Consider the following 19,874-nt stretch of genomic DNA (forward strand, 5'->3'; position numbering starts at 1 on the left):
ACCAATGATTTGTTGTTAAGATCATTAAAAGCTTTATATTTTAAGTGCACTTAATGCATTAATCCATATTAAGTGCATTTCAGTTCCAGGTTGTAACAGTCCTGGTTAATATTACAAATTTTGGTGATGTTAAAAAAAAAGACACCAAGATAAATGATTTCAGATCTTTTCCCACCTTTAATGTGATATAGCAAGCAAAAAAAAAAAAATTAAAGTGAAAAACAATCAACTGTTTTAAGCTGGAATTACACTCTGCGATTCCAGCTCTTTTTTAAGATTATAATTTGTCACACTGTACGAGATGATCCCAATAAGAATTGAGTAACAGATTGTACAATAACACGTGTCCTTCATGTCAGATTAAGCGATGAACGTAGCTATTACATTGTGCCACACAGCACAGGTTTGTAGCTCTTCAACTGGAAAGCATAAAAATAATTTTACATTGTCATAACAGTAAATAAAGTCTATGAACAGAGTTCTTGCATGCTAATTAGCTACCCACGCACCTGAAAGCTATAATGCTTTAACTGTGATGAGACATTATAGAGATGTTCTATCTGTTGCTGCAATTCATCAAACTGCTTTTCTTTTAAATCACATTTTGTTTCCGTTTCGCCATCGCCACTGCCGTGTTTATAGCTGTAGTTTTGTGTAATCATATGCCGTCCTCCTATTGGACGAGTGTCGTAGCAGCGCTCACAGTCTGAGATTTTAAGGAAAATTTTCTGACACTGCCAGAACTTCATCAGCTGTCTTTGGCCTCACTAACTCAGCCACCTTCAAGCATGTCATATAATGCGTTCAAAGACCAATGATCTCAACTCCTGACCAAAGAGGATCCTTTATGATGTGCGATTGTGCTTGGCCGAATATCGTACAGTGTAACGCCGGCTTCAGGGGAAAAATATGAACTTACAATAATCTGGTTGCATAAGTGTGCACACCCTTTTATAACGGAGCATGTGACTGTGCTCAGAATGAAACAATCAGTAAATGTATTGTGGGTGAATATTTTGCACGTCACTATAATTTAACTGCAGCTAAAATTCTGTGTAACTTTATAACAGTAAACTCTGGTAGTGCCTCACGATGCCGCATTAAAAAAACATATTTAATTTCATGATGACTCATAAACATAAATGTGTTTTGTTGTATATGTCTGAGTCGCATTATTTATATTATTTTCCCCTGTTTGTTTCTTTGTTTGCTTGTTTGTGTGCTTGAATGTAATTTTTGTAATCGAACTTTTTTCTTAACAAATAGTGACCATGAATGTGGGTCGACCTGAAATGTAGATTTTGTTTGTATGTTTTTATGTTTTTACTTTGTTTTGTTTTTTTTTTTTTGGATTTTGTCATGGATTAGTAATAAGAGGTGCTTAGCAAGTATACCCAAACCTTTATTTATTTATCTATTTATTTATTTATACTGCAATTATAAAGTGTATTTGATTGCAAATCCATACAGATGTCACACACTCTTCTCTGCGTCCATGTGACAGCATATCGATTTTTGATTGAAATTAATTTTTGGTCTTTTTTTTTTTTTATCAGATCACACGTTTTGATCCGACCTCGTGTCTAAAGGGTGAGTCAAGCATTTTTATTGCTTAACACATTGTTTGCAATCACTATTCAGGTTGAACAGTCAGTTTGCTCACAGGTATAAGGCTATTATTGTAAGAATACAAAACACTTCTAAGCACTTATGCCTGGTTTATACCTCTATTGTCAGTGTAAATATATCCATAAACATATCAGTGAAATCTCTCTTTCCAAGAAATCCTTTCAGAAAGCAGATGTGCAGATGTTCCTTCACCTCCTCAGTGTAACTTCATTTCTTAAATTTGATAACATTCTAATAATTGTGTGAATTTGCTGCTGTTGATCAGTTTAATAAAAATAAAAATCACTGATTTACAAAGGAGGTGACGGAAATGTGAAAAGTAAGGCTTAACAAAGATTTTACAGCAAAAATACCAGCATGTGAGACAATAATATAAAACCAGATGAGTTAATTTTACTCAAATCACTTAGGGAAACTGATCGCCTTAAACTGTTTCAGTTTAAAAATTGATTGCTTTGAGTAAATGTATAAAGATTCGTGTTAATTTAATTTATTTGTTAGACTGATATAAATTCACTGAGTTAAGTTAACGAACTAATTAAGTCCATTTTGAAATGCTGTTTAGTTTCTCAAGCTATGTTAAAAATAAAACTCTCAGTAACTGCTTTACGCTCAATCAGATTAGTTTCTTCAAGCAACGTTCAGAGTTCTGATAGTTCAGATAAGTAAATGTGACATTTGTGTAGTGATTACTCATTTAATTTAATTTCCATTGTTATGTTTTTAAGTCTGTGAGCTTTTCTGTTAAAGCACAAGACAATAGAAGACAATCCTCAGTCGAAAACATCTACTATGTTCAGTTAACACCTGGGAATGTTGCTGTGAATAATTTATTTTCATGTGTAACTCTTAATGTTTGTTTTAATATCAGTGTACAAACGTTTCTGCCTCATGGATTTTCACTAATTTGTTATTTAGTGTCCACACATTACTGTTCTAAGTGTACAGCTGCTGTGTAAAATAATTTTAAAAACAGTTGCAAAATAGTCTCAAGATCTCATATTTATTTATGTTCTTATAATGTTTCAATGTGTTAGAAAAAAAAGGTGTCACCGCCGATGCTAATTGCGCCCACAACATCCGGGAAGCGTGCAGTGTTTTCCATGCTATAAAAACCAGAGCTGTGTCTGAAACGGAAACTGTGCTGTCTAGTTCAGCCAGCTGCAGAGCTCTCGGCAAGCTGCTCTTCTCATACACAGCTGCTTCGAGCCCACAGGCCACATCCATAACACATGTTTTCCATTCCAGTAAAATCCCACACACTTCCTGCTGGCTTTTGTAGCCTTAAAGTTATTTTTAAGTAAATGTTTTATTATACAGTTTATATATTTATATGGTGTTATAGTGATTGCAACAAAACTCAACAAACCTCTTTGAACCAACCTCAGATAAGTTTTCTTTCCCCACCACTAGAACATACAGAATGTTTTTACTGAATCATTTTTTTAAAATTAAACTTAGCACTTTTAATTAATTTCATTTTAAGCCAATATTAAAACAATCATATATTTCTGTAATGATTATATATTGATGTTATAATTATATACATTTAGATTTATAGATTCCTGATTAAATGAATAAAAAAAGATAACTGCTACCGTAAATACTACTATTTGTACCGTTTGTATCTGCAGGAATAACTGGCTCTATAAATACGTACTTCAATATCCACCCTTTTCACTTCCACAGAAAACATTACAATAATAAAGTTTCAATAAACTTTCATGAAAATCTGTGAAGTGTAAGGAAATGTACAACGTACCTACAACATACCTAACAACCTAGCACAAGATCTGCGAAAGTATAGAGCAGCAAGATGAACAAAATACGACTAATGAAATAAATAATAAATAAAATGTATACATGAAATGTTTTGATTTCACCTACCACTTTTCAAGGGAGGGACACTGTGTCATAAACATATCTTGTTATTTATTTTAAAAATAATAAATAAGCTATAAACCTAAATATGTATTTACTATATAGATATGTAATTATTGCAAAATTTTAATATTGGCTTCAAATAAAACTAATGAATATGCCAAATTAAGTGGTGTAAGTACATAATTGAGGTATATAATTGTATGTGTGTGTGTGTGTGTGTGTGTGTGCGTGAAAAGGAAGATCACTTTTACAAATCATTGTATTTCCATATATTTGTATTATTTGTATTTATATAATGCTAAAGGCGTGGTACATAATTGCATGATATTCATGTAAAATATGCAGAAAATACAGATTTCTGTGTCAATGAGAATATACAGAAAGCAATGAAACATCAATGATAACAAACTCTAAAATAGTTTCACTGTGAACTTTCTGCCGTAGATTAGGAGTTTTGTACCCCAGGCCTGGAAACACATTGTCTTGCATTGCACGTTTTTCCTTCTCATGACACAACTGATGTTTTCAGTCCCAAGTTAAACTGTTGATGATTTTATCAGAAGAGTTAACATTTTTTTCTTACGTGTATGACTGATTGCTTCACTAACACAGTTTATTCCATGACAAATATCGAGAGAGACATCATTTATTTCTCGTAACACCATATTAGCATGTTCTTTTCTTCCCACAAACTTCTTTTTCTGTGATGTAGAATCTGAACAGGGATCTGGGGAGCTCAGTGATGTGTGTCTGCTAAGTTTTTAATATTTATGGAGGATAAATTTTAGGACAAATTCACCTGAAACTGAGGAGAGTACTATGCTACTTCTACTACTACTAATAATAATAATAGTAAGAAGAAAAATAAATGTAAACATATGTGCGGGACGAGCACTCTACTACTATTAATAATAAATATCGCAATCTGTGCGGGACAAGCACCCTTTGCAATTAAAACCTCTAGTGTCTAGCTCTGGCCAAGTTGCATATAACACTAAAGAGGAACATACTGTTAAAGTTTAATGATAGTAACTCAATGCTTACACTGTGAAGCGTGTGCTGCAAGCTGATTGGCTGATGTCTGCCATGTTTTTGATGTAACCCATTCATCAGTAGAAAACCACTCACAGATTAGCACAAAGATGCAGTACAACAAATCCCAACTCGATGGGACTAACAGTGTCGGGAAAACAGTTATTTGAACTTGACCCCACCCCCTGTGGAAGACCGCACCCCAGCGTCAGCACACGGCCTCGGCATTTATTCCTGAATAAGTCTTTCAAGTTTCATGGGAATCATGGGAATTGAGTTGAGTTGAGTAAATTAATAATTATTTGTTAATAACTGCAATTATTAATTGGCATGTTCTAGTCATGTTGTTTACAAATCTCTAACATGATTTTGATAAATATTGAGTTTAACACTCCACTGAGTCATTTGACCAAATTTGTAAAGATATCTCAAAATGAAACATCATACATTTGAAAGGTTTTATGCAGTAAGCCAAAGAATCAGGAGAAAAAAATCCATTTCAAAATATATTTTATTTTACAAGAAATATGCTTGTTTTTTTTACATGCATAAACATGAATAGCGCCCCCTAGTGACTAACTTGAGTGAGATTGCGTCAGCTACCAGTGGATCGCTAAAAGGTCATGCTGTTCATTTTGGTGACGAGAGCTCAATGATAACTCTCTCTTATAGACGCTTGAGTAAATTAAGCTCTGCCCTGCAATGATTGAATGGGATATGGTGGCCATATTGTTTACAAATCTTAACATGTTTTTGATAATTATTGAGGTTCAAACTTTGTAATGTGACACCAAATGTGTGAAGATATGACAAGTTCGCAAAAATAGGTTTTGCATATTTAGCAAATGATCATAAATCTGAGTGGGCAGAACTAAGTAGTAGGCAAAAGGCAAATTTTTATGCTGTAAGGAAATAAAGCATGGGAAAAAGAGAAGTTTCACTGTACACCTTATTTTATAAGAGATGTGTTTGTTTATAAGTGCAATACCATGAATAGCCCCCCGCAGTGGCACATTTGAGTGACGTAGCTCAATGTTTATCTTGTAAAATGTCTGCTGAAACCTGATTGGCCGATGACAACCTTGTTTTTTAAGTAATCAGGTTGTCATCATCAAAAATCCACTTGAGCACAGAGATGCAGCATACCAAATTTCAGCTTGATCGGTCTTACAGTTCCTGAGAAAGTTATCTGGAGTTAGCTCTGCCCCCTACGTATGACCAACCCCCAAACGTTTTTTTTAAACTATGTCAAAATCTTGTCCTGTATATGCCTTTCATGTTTCATGTGAATCAAGATTTAGAGATGTTTGAGGAAATTAGGCTCCGCCTTTTTGTTTGACCATATTGTTTACAAATGTTTTTGATCATTACTGAGGGTCACATTTTTCTGAGTCGGCAGACACCAGTTTTATGAAGATGGGACAATAATCCTGGGACAATTTCTCAAAAGTAGGTTTTGCATATTATGCGAATTAGGTAAAAATAGTGGGCGGAGCTAAATAGTAGGTGGGTGAACCCAAGAAACAAGTGGAAAAATTTTCACTGTATGAGTTACGTTTTCTGAGATTTGAGCCAAAAACATAAAAACACTTTGTTACAGCACTACAGTTAGGCCGATCGGGCTGATCTCTCTTGCCTGAGTAGAGGGAGGGACTTCCGCCTACTGACCACGTTTCAGGCATGATCAGTTTTAGCTGAGAAAAAGGAAGAAGAGAAAAAGGAAGAAAAATCATAATGAAAACGAGAGCGTTCTGAGCATTTTGTGCATGTCCCCATAATAATAACAATGATAATTAGTACCGTGCAAAAGTCTTAGGTACATGGAAAGAAATTCTGTAAAGCAAAGATGCATTTAAAATTAATTAAATGAACCATTTCTACATATGAAAATGGACTATAAAGAGCAGTAAGTGTTTACAGACATCATGGAGAACCTGCCACAGTCCTGGACACTTTGGCTGTTACACTTTCTTCAGTTTCTGGTTTCTGGCTTCATTATGTTTTAATTTAAACATATCAAACCTTTTTTCTGTAACTTCTATGAATCCTAAAATTGGCCTGAATACTGACCCACTAACGCAGAAGACATAAAACAAACATCTAAGACAAAATGTATATAAACAATTAGGCTGCCTAAGACTTTCGCACAGTACTGGACATTCTGTATATCACTGTATATTACAATGTGTGTATGAAAATAGCAAAGTGTGATAATACCAAAGTTTGTCTATGTACCGTTAATGGGATACGTTTTGAAAGTCATTTTGTCATAATTGGGCTGTTTTTGTTATTCAACATAATTTGGTTAATTATATCGTGCTGCTGGCATGCCACATGCATTTGTCACTGAATATCATTTGGTTAGAGATTAAAGAAGGCATTTTGTCTGAATAAAGGTCAATCATAGCACTTTCTGCAGAACAACATATTACTCAATATAGGTGACGTTTTATGTCTTAAGATGTGTGCTATGTGTTCAATATGTAACTGGTGGTTTATTTCTATTAATAAGTAATAGATATACTGTATGTTTATGTATTTTGTTTAAATGTATTATCATGTTTGGGTGACTGACAGACATTCGGTAAAGCAAGATATAGATCTTTAAAGCATGTGTGCTTTCATCTTGGTGTCATTTTAAAAGTAGGTAAGTGGGGTGAGATACGCTGATGGTTTTGCCACAGTGAATTATTTTCCTACGGAAGTGGGCGCGCACAGAATAAGAAATGACTGCTGACTTCCTGCCTACGTCAGAAGCGTCTGTGGTTGTTTTTCTCTGCTGAGAGGTAAACAAGGCAGGATGTGTGTGTGTGTGTGTGTGTGTGTGTGTGTGTGGTGACAGAAATGAGGACAGGAAAACTGATGCATGCGCCTTTTGCATGACATCTTGCATAAAGGTTGCACATGCAAAATCTGGTGCTAATTATGCACCATGCCTGCACCAGTAAGTAGCATTATATAGATACAAACAACACATGATGAATTATGATTGACATTATTTTTTAATATTTCTTTTATTTTTCATTTAGTTTTATTAAAACTTCACTGTGTAACTTAACTGTATTGAAAATAAATATTTTAATTATTATTATTAAGCTACATATTAATGATTTATAGTTCTTTATTATCGAACATTTATTTTTGAACGTAATTATTCATTATAATTATTGAACACACACAACTGTATGCTCCAGTTTTTAAACAAAGAATGGAAACATTATTGATTCATTTATCTTCAGTGACAGCTTTATCCTGGTCAGGGTTGCAGTTGTGGATCCAGAATACAGGAATACATCTTGAATTGGATTCCTGTTCATCACAGAAGAAAATAAAAATGTGTTTTTATGTATTTTACTCGTGCTCATTACTGTTACTCTGGCTATGTTAATCTTGCTAATACTCTTTACTGTTAATCTTGCTATGCCTTTGCGAGCATCATGGGCACGGATCAATAAGGAAGACGATTGCATTGCAAAAATTGCATACCCCATGGTTATGGACATTCATAACAATGTTCATTAACTGTCATTAAAGGTTATATATAATGTCTATATGCAGTAAGCTTGTTTTTGCAATACTTATCCACCAGGGGGTTTGAGGCGAATCATTTTTTGAGTCAAAAATTAAGTGCATGTTGCCATCTATTGTCAATCCTCCAAACTGTGCTTTACCAGAATTTTCCTCTTCATAATAGAGCCTGGAAGGCAGAATTATCCAGTTTGGTTTGCACTTATTTCAAATTCTGCTTGCAAATTAAAAATCTGATTTTTATTTCCTGTAACGATTACGATTTATTTCCTGTAACTGTTACGATTTTGTTACAGGGACTTTTTCCTTTTTCGTAACAATTCAACTGAAATCCAATTTCATGAAGAAAAAATAATGTCTTTATTTCCTGTGCTTGTGTTTGCATTACATCTCCATCAGAGGGCTTGAGGGCTTGAGGAGCAGTGTTTCAAAATAATAAAGTAAGCACATATTGCCATCTATAGTCAACACCTGATACTTATCTTTCAATTATTTATATGCATTTATCAGTAGTGAGTTGACTCTTCACACAGTTATAATGACAGCAGTCTGCGTGGACTTCCATTTGCTTTGAAACAGAAGGACAATCATATCGTTCAAATTTCATGACTGCTTTTTTTCACTCAAACTCAAATTCCAACAAAACCTTGTGTATCTACAGCACATTTTTAACTATATTTAGAAGGATTTAATAATTTTATATCAAAACCAAACTGAATTTGTGACTGTATATATTCCTGTGGTATTCAAACAAACACACAAACAAACAATTAAATCCACCAATCACACCTAATTCCTCATTAGGATTAATACCTCGGCTTAATATTATTAATTATTATTAATATTATAGGCTTAATACCTACGGGAGAGGAATACCTAGCCAAAGATGGCTAGCTGTATCTGTAGAAACTTGCCAGGGAGAGATCAGACATGCTATGTGATTCTTTTCCTGGTGTGTTGCTTGAGAGGACATAAGGAGTGATGTGGATGTAAATCAGCAGCAGAAGATAGAGTTGATTCTCATCGCACTGAAAAATGATGCACTGAATATATACAGTTAACGTCAGTTGTGTTGCTGTAATGTATTTTGCATTCATGTGGGAATGAAGTATTCAAAGTAAACTCAGTGCATCAGGGTGCTAAAAGATATCTTAAGGGCTTGGTAGATATCTTATACATACACTATATGGACAAAGGTATTGGGACACCTGACCATTACACTCATATGTGCTTAATGAACATCACATTCCAGATTTATTCCCCTGTGTTTGCTATTATAATGAGCTCCACTGTTCTGGGAAGCTTTCCACTGTCTGTTGGAGCGTGGCTGTGGGGATTTGTGTTCATTCAGCTACAAGAGCATTAGTGAGGTCAGGCGCTGATGTTGGGATGTCGAGGAGGTCTGGGGTTCAGTCGGTGTTCCAGTTCATCCCAAAGGTGTTCAGTAGGGTTGAGGTCAGGGCTCTGTGCAGGACACTCGAGCTCTTCCACTCCAACCTTCCCACACCATGTCTTCATGGAGCTCGCTTTGTGCAAAGGGGCATTGTCATGCTGGAACAGGTTTGGACTGGACCTCTTAGTTCCAGTGAAGGGAAACTGTAAAGCTAGAGCATACAAAGACATTCTAGACAACTGTGTGCTTCAAACTTTGTGGCAACAGTTTGGGGAAGAAACACATATGGGTGTGATGGTCAGGTGTCCACAAACCTCTGACCATATAGTGTATGTATAGCAAATATTCACTGATGTAGTATGTATAGAAAGCATATTAGAAAAACAATATGTTCTAAAATGAATGATATATTTCATATCTAAACACCATTTGTGTTTTCACTTGTCTTACAGCTTGGTTGAACTTTCTGAGAAGAACTTTACACTCAGCTCACATACCTAAAGCATGTCATGTGCATCATGTGCTTATTCCGAAAGCACTAGTACCCAGTATATTTAATTCAAATCATCATAATCTGAAGTCAATTAACAAACTGCTCTCCAGGTAACGAACTCTAAGCAGCTAAATCATTTACACTCCAAACAGAACTTCAGGATGGATTTAAAAAATGTGACAAATGTGACAAACATGTGCAGTTTTGACAGAAGACAACAAAGTGTGTGAAGAAGAAGGGACATGGACAGAAGTACAGTTATAGCAATTGAAATTTGGTCTACTGTAATTGACCATATCCTTTTTTTTTTTTTTTTACAATTAGTTGTATTTCTCAAGACTGTGTTCACATTGTGATGAGCAGGAGGGAGGGGCCAGGCTGTGAGGACGCACGCCTGGCACTGAGTTGGCTAATCAGTGGGAGAGAGGGATAAAGGAGCGGCTGGAGATGCCGAGGGAGAGAGAGAGAGAGTGATGTATGCCTGTTTTGTGTTGGTTACACACATCTTTAAAACTCTTCACACAGTTAGCACATAGCCGTATATGTAGACTGAACTGTGTGTCAATTTTCATTGCTATGACACAAAAAACATTGAATAAACTCAGCTTTCAAAATTCATGAATTCATTTCTCAATCAAACTCAACCTCCAACAAAACTCAGTGTATCTACAGCTGATGTTTCACATACCCTTTTCAAAACTAAGAAAAATAAGTCCAAAACCAAACAAAGTGGTGGATTAGTGAGTAGCGTCTTCTCACAGCTTCCGGGTTCCCGGTTTGATTCTAAGCTCAGGTTACTGTCTATGTGGCATTTCTGTGCATGTTCTATCCTTGTCCATGTCCTTCCACCTCCTAAAACATGCCACGAGGTGGACTGGCTTAGATAAACTCCCTGAAGGTAGGAATATGTGTGAATGAATATGATGCACTGCAGTTGACTGGAATCCCATTCAGGGTGTATTCCGGCCCCGTGCCCAGTGTTTCCCGAATATTCTCCAGATCCACTGCCAGCCTGAACAGAATAAAGTATAGAGTAATAAAAGAACAAATGTGAACCTAGGAAATAAAAGAGACTGAATTTATCTTTTAAATTTCCCTGATTCAAATGAGTACAATTCTACATGAATATTATATCAACATCCTGCACATTTCCCTCATTTAGCTGATGCTTTTATTCAAAGTAACTTACAATTCAGGCATCTGAGCTGTTGAAGGATCTTATTGTAAGGCCCATCAGTGGGAGCCTGACAATGCTGGGATATGAACTCACAACCTTCTGATCTGTATCCCAATGCCTCAGTAACCCAGTGGTAAGAAAAATCTCCCTGAGATGACATGAGGAAGAAACCTGGAGAGGAACCGGATACTGTGATCAATGATCAATAATGTTATTGATCATTAACTGTAAGCATACTGAACATTCCTTATGATCAGATTGTGAATAGGAGTTCTGGGGTGAGGAAAAGACATCTTTAAAACTCTTTATTTACTGTCTTGATTATGACAGTAGCAGTGTTTGGGAGATCTGTAGGTTATCTACAACAGCATAATGTGGGTCATAAGTGCTGAAAGCTCCAGATGAAGAAGTAGGATTAGCTGAGGCAGGTGAGCTTCAGGATGAATCAGGCAGGTCTGGAGGGTGAGAGGAGCCACAGCAGTGTAAGTGTGTCAGGTTCAGGCAGCAGGAGGATGTGTACAGCTTGATACAGAGAGAGAGGGAAAGGATTATTAGGTATGATAAAGGACAGTAGCTTAGTAAACATAAATGCTATATTTGAAGAGGAGTTAACAAGGCCCATGAAGAGAAACACATCAGCCCTACCATGAAGAAAGGAGGTGGATCTCTGCTGTTCTGGGGATGTGTGAGCCACAGTGGCGGAGGAAATTTAGGCAAAAGTGAATGCAAGATGAATGCATCACATTGTCAGAAAATCTTGGAGAAAAATTGACTGTATTGAAAGTATATATATGAATGAATGTACGTATATATAAAAATTGAATGTATATCATCCTGGCAGATGCATCTGGGGCGCACACTGACTTTCCAACATGACAATGATCCAAAGCACAAGGTCAGGTTAACCCTTCAGTGGCTGCAGAGGAAGAAAGTGAAGGTTGTGGACTGGCCATTATTTACTATTTCCTATTACAAGATTACAAGAAACCAAATACAAGATTACTAAAACCTAGTTCTAGACATTTTACTCATTTCAAGCTTGAAATAGTCTTTAATTTTGTTAATTTTAAGCATTTATTTCTAGAAAGAAGCAAAATTATCTTCCAATAGAACAAGTAATATGTAAAAAAAATATAATGTATATGAAAATATAAAGCTGGAAATGAGTAATAATGTCTAATAATAGGTTTAATAAACTTATATTTGGTTAATTGTAATTTTATAATAGGAAATACTAGAATAACTAAATCTGACTATATTCAATATATTTTCACTTACTAAGATGTCAGTTTTTGCAGTGAGTCTCGCTGAGCTACTTTGGGAAGAACTCAAACATGCAGTAGATGCAAGACAGACAAATAATTTATAAGACCTGGAGATATTTACCAAGACGTGGGCAATTTTACCATCTGAGAAAATAAGATAGAAAATAAATTCCAGGTTTTATTTATTTTATTATTATTATTATTATTATTATTATTTATTTATTTATTTTTTTTTACAATTACTTACACACATTTCTCAATACTCTGTTCAGTTTTGTGAAACTCTTCACACAGTTGGCTTTACCACCATGCAGCTCAGCACACCCTGGAAATACACCCTGGATAATACCTCACTACACACACACACACACACACACACACACACACACATTCATGCTGAGGGGCAATTTACTGTATCTTAGCCAGTCCGAGCATGTTTTTAGGAGGTGGGAGGAAACCAGAGAACCTTAAGGAAACCCAGATGGACACGAGGAGATCAAACCAGGAACCTTGCAGCTGTGAGAAAACAACCCTACCAAGTACGTGACCATGACACTCATAGGCCCAAAGATTTCCCGTTTTGTATAGATGGTAACAAAGTGAAAAAGAAAACACCTGGGTAAGAATAAATTGGAAAAATTGGCTAAATTGGTGAGTATTTGTTTGTTTGTTTGTTTGTTTAGTTTTGCCGAAGGTTGATTTTGAGTGAGAAAAGAATTCATGAATTTTGAATCCACATAGGCCGCTGTTTTGAAAGTGTGAACACAGTATTGAGAAATGCATGTAACTAATTGTAAAAACTGGAAAGAAATAAATAGAGAGTGAATGATTTGGGGTTTATGGGGCAAAAATGGGACAATGTTCAGTGAAGTGTGTTCATAATGTACTCTAGATGGCAGCATCGTATAAGGAAACCAGTAATTTCCTGCGGGTATTGTGAGTGGAATACTGTCATGGTGCCACTGTTAGTCTTGACAGCTAAGTTCCATTTAATTTTATTCTTAGTCTTTTGAGAAAAATATATTATTTTATTAACAACAATCTCAGCTAAAAGGTGAAGGAGAACAGAAAGCAAACAAACATATAAACACACTGAAAGGGAGCCTGAAAGTACTCAAGCATAAACGTATAACAATATACTGTACATAACAACTTCAACTCAAATCTGACAACAACAACAACAGAATTGCTTTCTTATCCATAATTAATGCAATGAGAAGCGCATTGGCATTTTGATCTGTGAGGTTATAGCTGGGTTAATGATCTCCACCTGTGTTTGATTAGTCATTATGGTCACCTGTGTTCTGCCTATTTAAACCCTGCTTTGGGGTCAGTTTGGCTTCCCTAAGCTTTTGTTGTTGTTATTTGTTGTGTATTAATATGAAACACAGGAGCCTGTTAGCTTCATGCACCAGTTTTTTTTTTTTTTTTTTTTTTTTTTACTAAGGTCAAATTTCCATCCTGTGTTTAATACAGCTGAATGGCAGGAACTGATCTCATATCATGACACTCCCTTTTTTAAACAAACATTTAATCCCCATGTTACCAGAACACCAAGAGTCAGTTTCCTAAATGTCTCATCATTCCAGACATGAATGCCACAGACCAACATATAACAGATTTGTTACTCTAAACAGTCCAATTAAACTCGAAACAGGTTTTTCCCTCATTGTGTGTCTATGAAAATGAAAAACGTTCATTTTCAAAGAAAGAAAGAAAGAAAGAAAGAAAGAAAAAAAGAAAGAAGAAAAGAATAAACAGCAGGGCTCCTGTCTGCTAGCTCGAAAGGCATGTAAATTATTGAACATTAGCAGCTGATCTGCATTCAGTTTAACAAAACTGTCTCAAAATTAACAGATAGAAAGAGAGGAAGGATAACAGAGAGAGAGAGAGAGAGAGAGAGAGAGAGAGAGGTTTGAAGGGGTGTAAATTATTGAACTTTGCATTTGCTCTCCCTTCAGAAGAACAAAACTGTGTTAAAGTTTTTGTACAGTGCAGTTGGATTTCCTGTCACTGTGGGCTGCAGAGCACAGTAGTATAGTGCAGAGTCTGATACAGCAGCAGAGGAGATGAGCAGATCCAATCGTTTATTTTTATCAACTTTAGGAAACAGACGTGATGGAAGAGGGTCAGTTTTAAATCCACTTGGAGTGATGAAAAGAAGGAACTCAGGTTTAGATTTTGGATATTGCCTGTACCACTGCAGGTAGTTGTTTCCTGTATAACTCGTTGTGTATCTGCAGGACAGAGTAACATTAACACCTTCATCTACAACTTCACGAGGGGAAAGTGGCTGTATTGAATCTGCCATGGAGTCACCTGTCATAGAGAAGAGAACATAATGTTTTTAACCTTTACACAATCAAACCAGAACTACATAAGTCACACCCACATTCTGATGTTTCTTAACACCACACACAATAATTAATCACTAATTCAACACTTAATATTTCTGAAAGAACAAAAAGTCAATGTAGAACTCACCTAGTGAAAGCCACAGACACATGAATATAACAGTGAACATGATGAATGGTCTTAGCTGAATGAAAATATTCTTTCTGTACTCTGATATGTTAACATCATAAAGGTTGATGAAGCTCCGCCCCACAGCATCACATGACAGTGTCACCAATGTTACTGACAGATTGTTGATTCTTACTGAAGCATCCTGGCTTTACATTCAGCATCACATGGGGAAACTGTCTTACTGATAATAAAGGTTTTTATTTATATTTTATACCAGTGGTGTCAAAGTCATTTTAGATAATGGGCCACACTACAGTAACTTTAATGTCAAGTGGGCCAAAAAAAAAAAAACAGTTTAGTGATGAATAACACACGGGGCAGTCGTGACTTAATGGATAGTGAGTCGGACTTGCAACCTGAAGGTCGTGGGTTCGAGTCTCAGGTCCAGCAGGGATTGTAGGTGGGGGGAGTGAATGAATGACCAGCACTCTGTCCCACCCTCAATACCACGACTGAGGTGAGACCCTTAAGCAAGGCACCGAACCCCCAACTGCTCTCTGGCACTGCCCACTGCTCCGGGTGTGTGTTCACGGTGTGTGTGCACTTGGATGGGTTAAATACAGAGCACAAATTCTGAGTATGGGTCACCATACTTGGCCACAAGTCACTTCACTTCACTTCATCAACCACTCCACTTAAATGTGTTCATTTACCAGCATTTATCTGAAAGCTCTATTCTGAATGTACAAACAGGAAGTTGTAATTGCCAAAGTATTCACTCCTGTCACTGTGAAACCTCTAAACTGGTTCTTTTGGAAAGAGACACAGTTACAGAGTGAAAGTAGCACAATGTGCCAGTAGATGAGTTTATTGCTCTGTTTTGCCCTCTAGTGGAATTACAGAGACTAGCACATTTTCCCTAATCTTTTCATTCAATTACTTCCACAAGATAATTTGAATTTCGAACAAAATTGTGGTGGGGCAGATTAGCCAGTACCCCATTAGAGCTTGGAGTGTCACTTCTGCAGCAGAAGTAGTGCTGTAATGAGGCTGACTGTCTCCATCTTGTTGGAAAAGGATAACATTTTAAACTCACTATAATTTGTGGGCTTATAAATGTGAAATTCTAAATTTTAGTATCCAATAGTCCATTAGAACATTTTTACTTTAGCGACTATCACCTTAAAATACTTGAAACATGAGATTGCACTTTATGAAAACGTCTAAAACATGTCCAATTCTTCCTTGTTCATTTCCCTGTACCTCTCATTTCAATGTTGCCAATGTTATTCTTGACAGCAAAGTTGCATTTACTTTTAGTCTTAGTTTTTTGAGAAAAATAAATAATACATGTATTAAATTAACAGCAAACTTGCCTTTATCAAACTTTTTAATTCCACTGCAGCAGCAGTTGTCCATTTTCCTCCCCTTCCAAGGGCCAAAGATTTATTTGGGACACAGTTTGAATTACAATTGTACAGGTTTATGAGATCACTGAGAAGGTGAAGGAGAACAGGAAGCAAATAAACACATCACTGAGCTGAAAGGGAGCCACACACAAAGCAATCAAGCATAAACTTATAACAAGATATTACATCAAAGTCCATGTAAGGAGCAGGTCCACTCTTTTCCTCCAAAACTCGAATCTGACAACAACCATTACATCACCAATCATTCTCTCACTGTGTGTTTATAAAAATGAACAACTGTATAATAACAATAAAGAGAGAGAGAGAGAGAGAGGGGGGGGAGGGGTTTGAAGGGGTGTAAATTACTGAACTTTGTTATTATTGAACTTATTGATCTCCCTTCAGTAGAACAAAACTGTGTTAAAGTTTTTGTACAGTGCAGTTGGATTTCCTGTCACTGTGGGCTGCAGAGCACAGTAGTATAGTGCAGAGTCTGATACAGCAGCAGAGGAGATGAGCAGATCCACTCGGTTATCTCCAGGAACTTTAGCAGACATTCTTGGGGGTCTGTTGGGACTCAGAGCCCCACGTTCAGAAATATAAAGAAGGAACTCAGGTTTAGATTTTGGATATTGTCTGTACCAGTGCAGGTAGTTGTTTCCTGTATAACTTGTTGTGTAGTTGCAGGACAGAGTAACATTAACACCTTCATCTACAACTTCACGAGGGGAAAGTGGCTGTATTGAATCTGCCATGGAGTCACCTGTCATAGAGAAGAGAACATAATGTTTTTAACCTTTACACAATCAAACCAGAACTACATAAGTCACACCCACATTCTGATGTTTCTTAACACCACACAGAATAATTAATCACTAATTCAACACTTAATATTTCTGAAAGAACAAAAAGTCAATGTAGAACTCACCTAGTGAAAGCCACAGACACATGAATATAACAGTGAACATGATGAATGGTCTTAGCTGAATGAAAATATTCTTTCTGTACTCTGATATGTTAACATCATAAAGGTTGATGAAGCTCCGCCCCACAGCGTCACATGACAGTGTCACCAATGTTACTGACAGATTGTTGATTCTTACTGAAGCATCCTGGCTTTACATTCAGCATCACATGGAGAAACTGTCCTAAATATATTTTAAGCAAAAACACAAACTAGGAGCAGGAACTGTAATAAAAGCTAATAATCACAACAATATATTTCACATAATTTAATTATAAAATAAGTATCATACAATTATTAAATCACAATTTAAAAATGAAACCAGTCAATAATTTAATTACACATGATATATTTGTTATCATTGGTGTCTCTACATCTAGTGGAACTGTTCCATTTAAATTTAAACTAGTTTCTACATTGCTAAACCTAACATTTAAAACTAGTCAATCTGACACAGTCTGCTTTGTGTTTCTGTTTCTGTGTGTTTTTCAGATTCCATCAAACTAGAATAGAGCAAAGAAATCACATGTAGCAGTAATGTTGTAGCTGTAATGCTGCAAGAATGTCCAGAACAGAGTGCTTACTGGGGTTCTGATCCACAGTGTCCACTGGGTCCATGTTCCTGTCCTGGGGAACCTGACAGCATGGTCTTCAGAAGTCAGTGATCAGTGCAAGAAGGAGATAATGAGCAGTTAACCAACAGACTAGGTTGTAGCTGAGCTAACAACTCCTCATACAAAGGAAGCTCTGATTATTGGGATTGATAAATGACATTCTCAGGCCATAGGGACGGCTCGGGAAAATCTATAACTGCAGCAGTGATGAGGAACTGAGAAAACCCTTTGTATAATATGAATCTGTCATATGAAACACTTTGTACTATGTATCTGGGTTTGCTGTCACTGTGGGCTCCATGACACAGCTGTACACTACAGAGTCAGTCACTGCAGATGTTTTGTGAAGGTTTTACCGTCTCATCGGTGCAAAGATGATGGTTAATCTGACATCATAGACAGAGAGCTGAAGAAGTGAATGTAAAGATGTAAATAGCTCCATCTTGTGAGAAAAGCATGGCTGTGCTCCAGTCATGTGTAGTGCTTTTTGTACAGTGTAGTTGTGTTTCCTGTCACTGTGGGCGTCAGAGCGCAGTAGTACAGTGCAGAGTCTGTCACTGCAGCAGAGGAGATGAGCAGATCCACTTTCTTTCCCATTTTATCAAGTTTCATAGACAATCGTGGATGAGGTGGTTCAGCTTGTGTGACACGTCCACTGCCTTCATCAATCAGCAGCAGAAACTCTGGTCTTGATCCAGGTTTTTGTTGATACCAGTGGAGACTGTAAACTGATCCAGTATATGTGCAGGACAGTGTGATGTTGCTGCCTTCAGTTACAGATCTGGAGGGTTTTTCTGGTTTAATGCTGTTGTCTGCAGCCTCTGCTATAAAAATATTATAATAATAGAATCACCATTTATTAATAATAAATTAAAGTGGAAATTGTGGTTCTTGTTAATTGTAAACATGTATATTTTCATGTGTAATGTATATGACTTACCGATATCAGCAATAGTGAAGAAAAGCAAGAAGAGGAGTAACATTGTTATCCTGAGTGTTTAGTTCAGACCTCTAGCTTTAGAAATAAATGCCAGTGTTGTGTATTTGAGATTGTCTCTGATGTCTCTACATGTAGCTCCACCCACTCATATTTATTCATTTATTCATCACAACTCTGCTTCCTCTCATACTGCACAGGTAGCCTATCAGATTATTGTGTTAATTTGAGGACATTAAAATCATTCATTTGGCTGGCAGATGGGCTTCATACATAAGCTGTATTGGAATGGGGCTAAGAAGTAGATACCATAAGTACACCTCACAAAAGCTCAGATGGAGACATTATAGTAATGCTTTAGTTTATTATTGTGCTGTTACTCACCCCAAAGCATGTTATGTTTCTGTTTACATTTCTTAATATATGGGCATAAAAACAATAAGTCTGGTGTCTGGTCTCTTTAATTCATGTTATGACTCTGTAAATATTGTAGATTTCATTGATGCTGTTTTACATGTCACTTGAGATGAAGAGTAAATGAGCTCTGAGCATATTTACTGCCTCCTGAAGGCATTTTACAGGGCCATAATACTTCTCCATTCCCTGTAGTTACTGAAATACCACATGGATGGAGGTAGATCTAACATGTACATGTCATTTGAAATCATTTACATTTCAGGCAGGTAATGTGCTTTCTTAACTGGTGTGGTTCTGCATGCAGTGTTGCTTGTCTCTGTCTCTTTGTTTCTGTTTCCTTTGCAGCTGCTGCACTGTGAGCTGGTGTGTGTAAGCAGACCCAACCTTCTTGTGTGGAGGACATTGTGTTTTATATTTTGTTTTTTATTTTGCACAATTCTCAGTTATGCAGATTTTCAGTTCGTCACGTCCACCATGGACAATTCCCCTCCAGACCACCAGAGGACTCCCTTACTCACATTTTTTGAAATTCTTCTTTTGTTGTCTGCCCCACTTCCTTCCTTGTTTGTGCTCACCTGTTTTGTGTTCCTCTAATTAGTTTCCCTATTTAAGTTCTGTGTTTTCCCTCCTTAGTTGTGCAGCATTGTGTGTGTAGTTGGTGTGGCT

General features: G+C 36.5%; 1 protein-coding gene and 1 long non-coding RNA gene across 3 annotated transcripts; one reads left to right on the plus strand and one right to left on the minus strand.

Annotated features, from left to right (window-relative positions):
- The first annotated feature begins 6,894 nt into the window (after positions 1-6,894).
- LOC117597031 (uncharacterized) lies at positions 6,895-10,146 on the plus strand. 2 transcript variants are annotated; one of them, XR_004577981.2, is made up of 3 exons: positions 6,895-7,489; positions 8,473-8,513; positions 9,919-10,146. It is a non-coding gene; the product is annotated as an uncharacterized LOC117597031 (long non-coding RNA). The 2 variants fall into 2 exon arrangements; XR_004577980.2 differs by having other exon boundaries at positions 6,897-7,489; positions 7,785-8,513.
- A 4,278-nt stretch (positions 10,147-14,424) lies between these two features.
- LOC113540068 (uncharacterized) lies at positions 14,425-18,837 on the minus strand (the record flags this gene model as incomplete). The annotated part of the gene is made up of 5 exons (XM_053233554.1): positions 18,795-18,837; positions 18,339-18,678; positions 17,825-17,889; positions 16,866-17,039; positions 14,425-14,720 (listed from the first exon to the last, which is right to left on the minus strand). Coding segments are annotated over exons 1-5 (918 nt in total), but the record flags the coding sequence as incomplete, so codon positions are not given.
- Positions 18,838-19,874: the final 1,037 nt, after the last annotated feature.

Source organism: Pangasianodon hypophthalmus, chromosome 4 (assembly GCF_027358585.1).
Source record: "Pangasianodon hypophthalmus isolate fPanHyp1 chromosome 4, fPanHyp1.pri, whole genome shotgun sequence".
NCBI classification, from domain to species: domain Eukaryota; kingdom Metazoa; phylum Chordata; class Actinopteri; order Siluriformes; family Pangasiidae; genus Pangasianodon; species Pangasianodon hypophthalmus.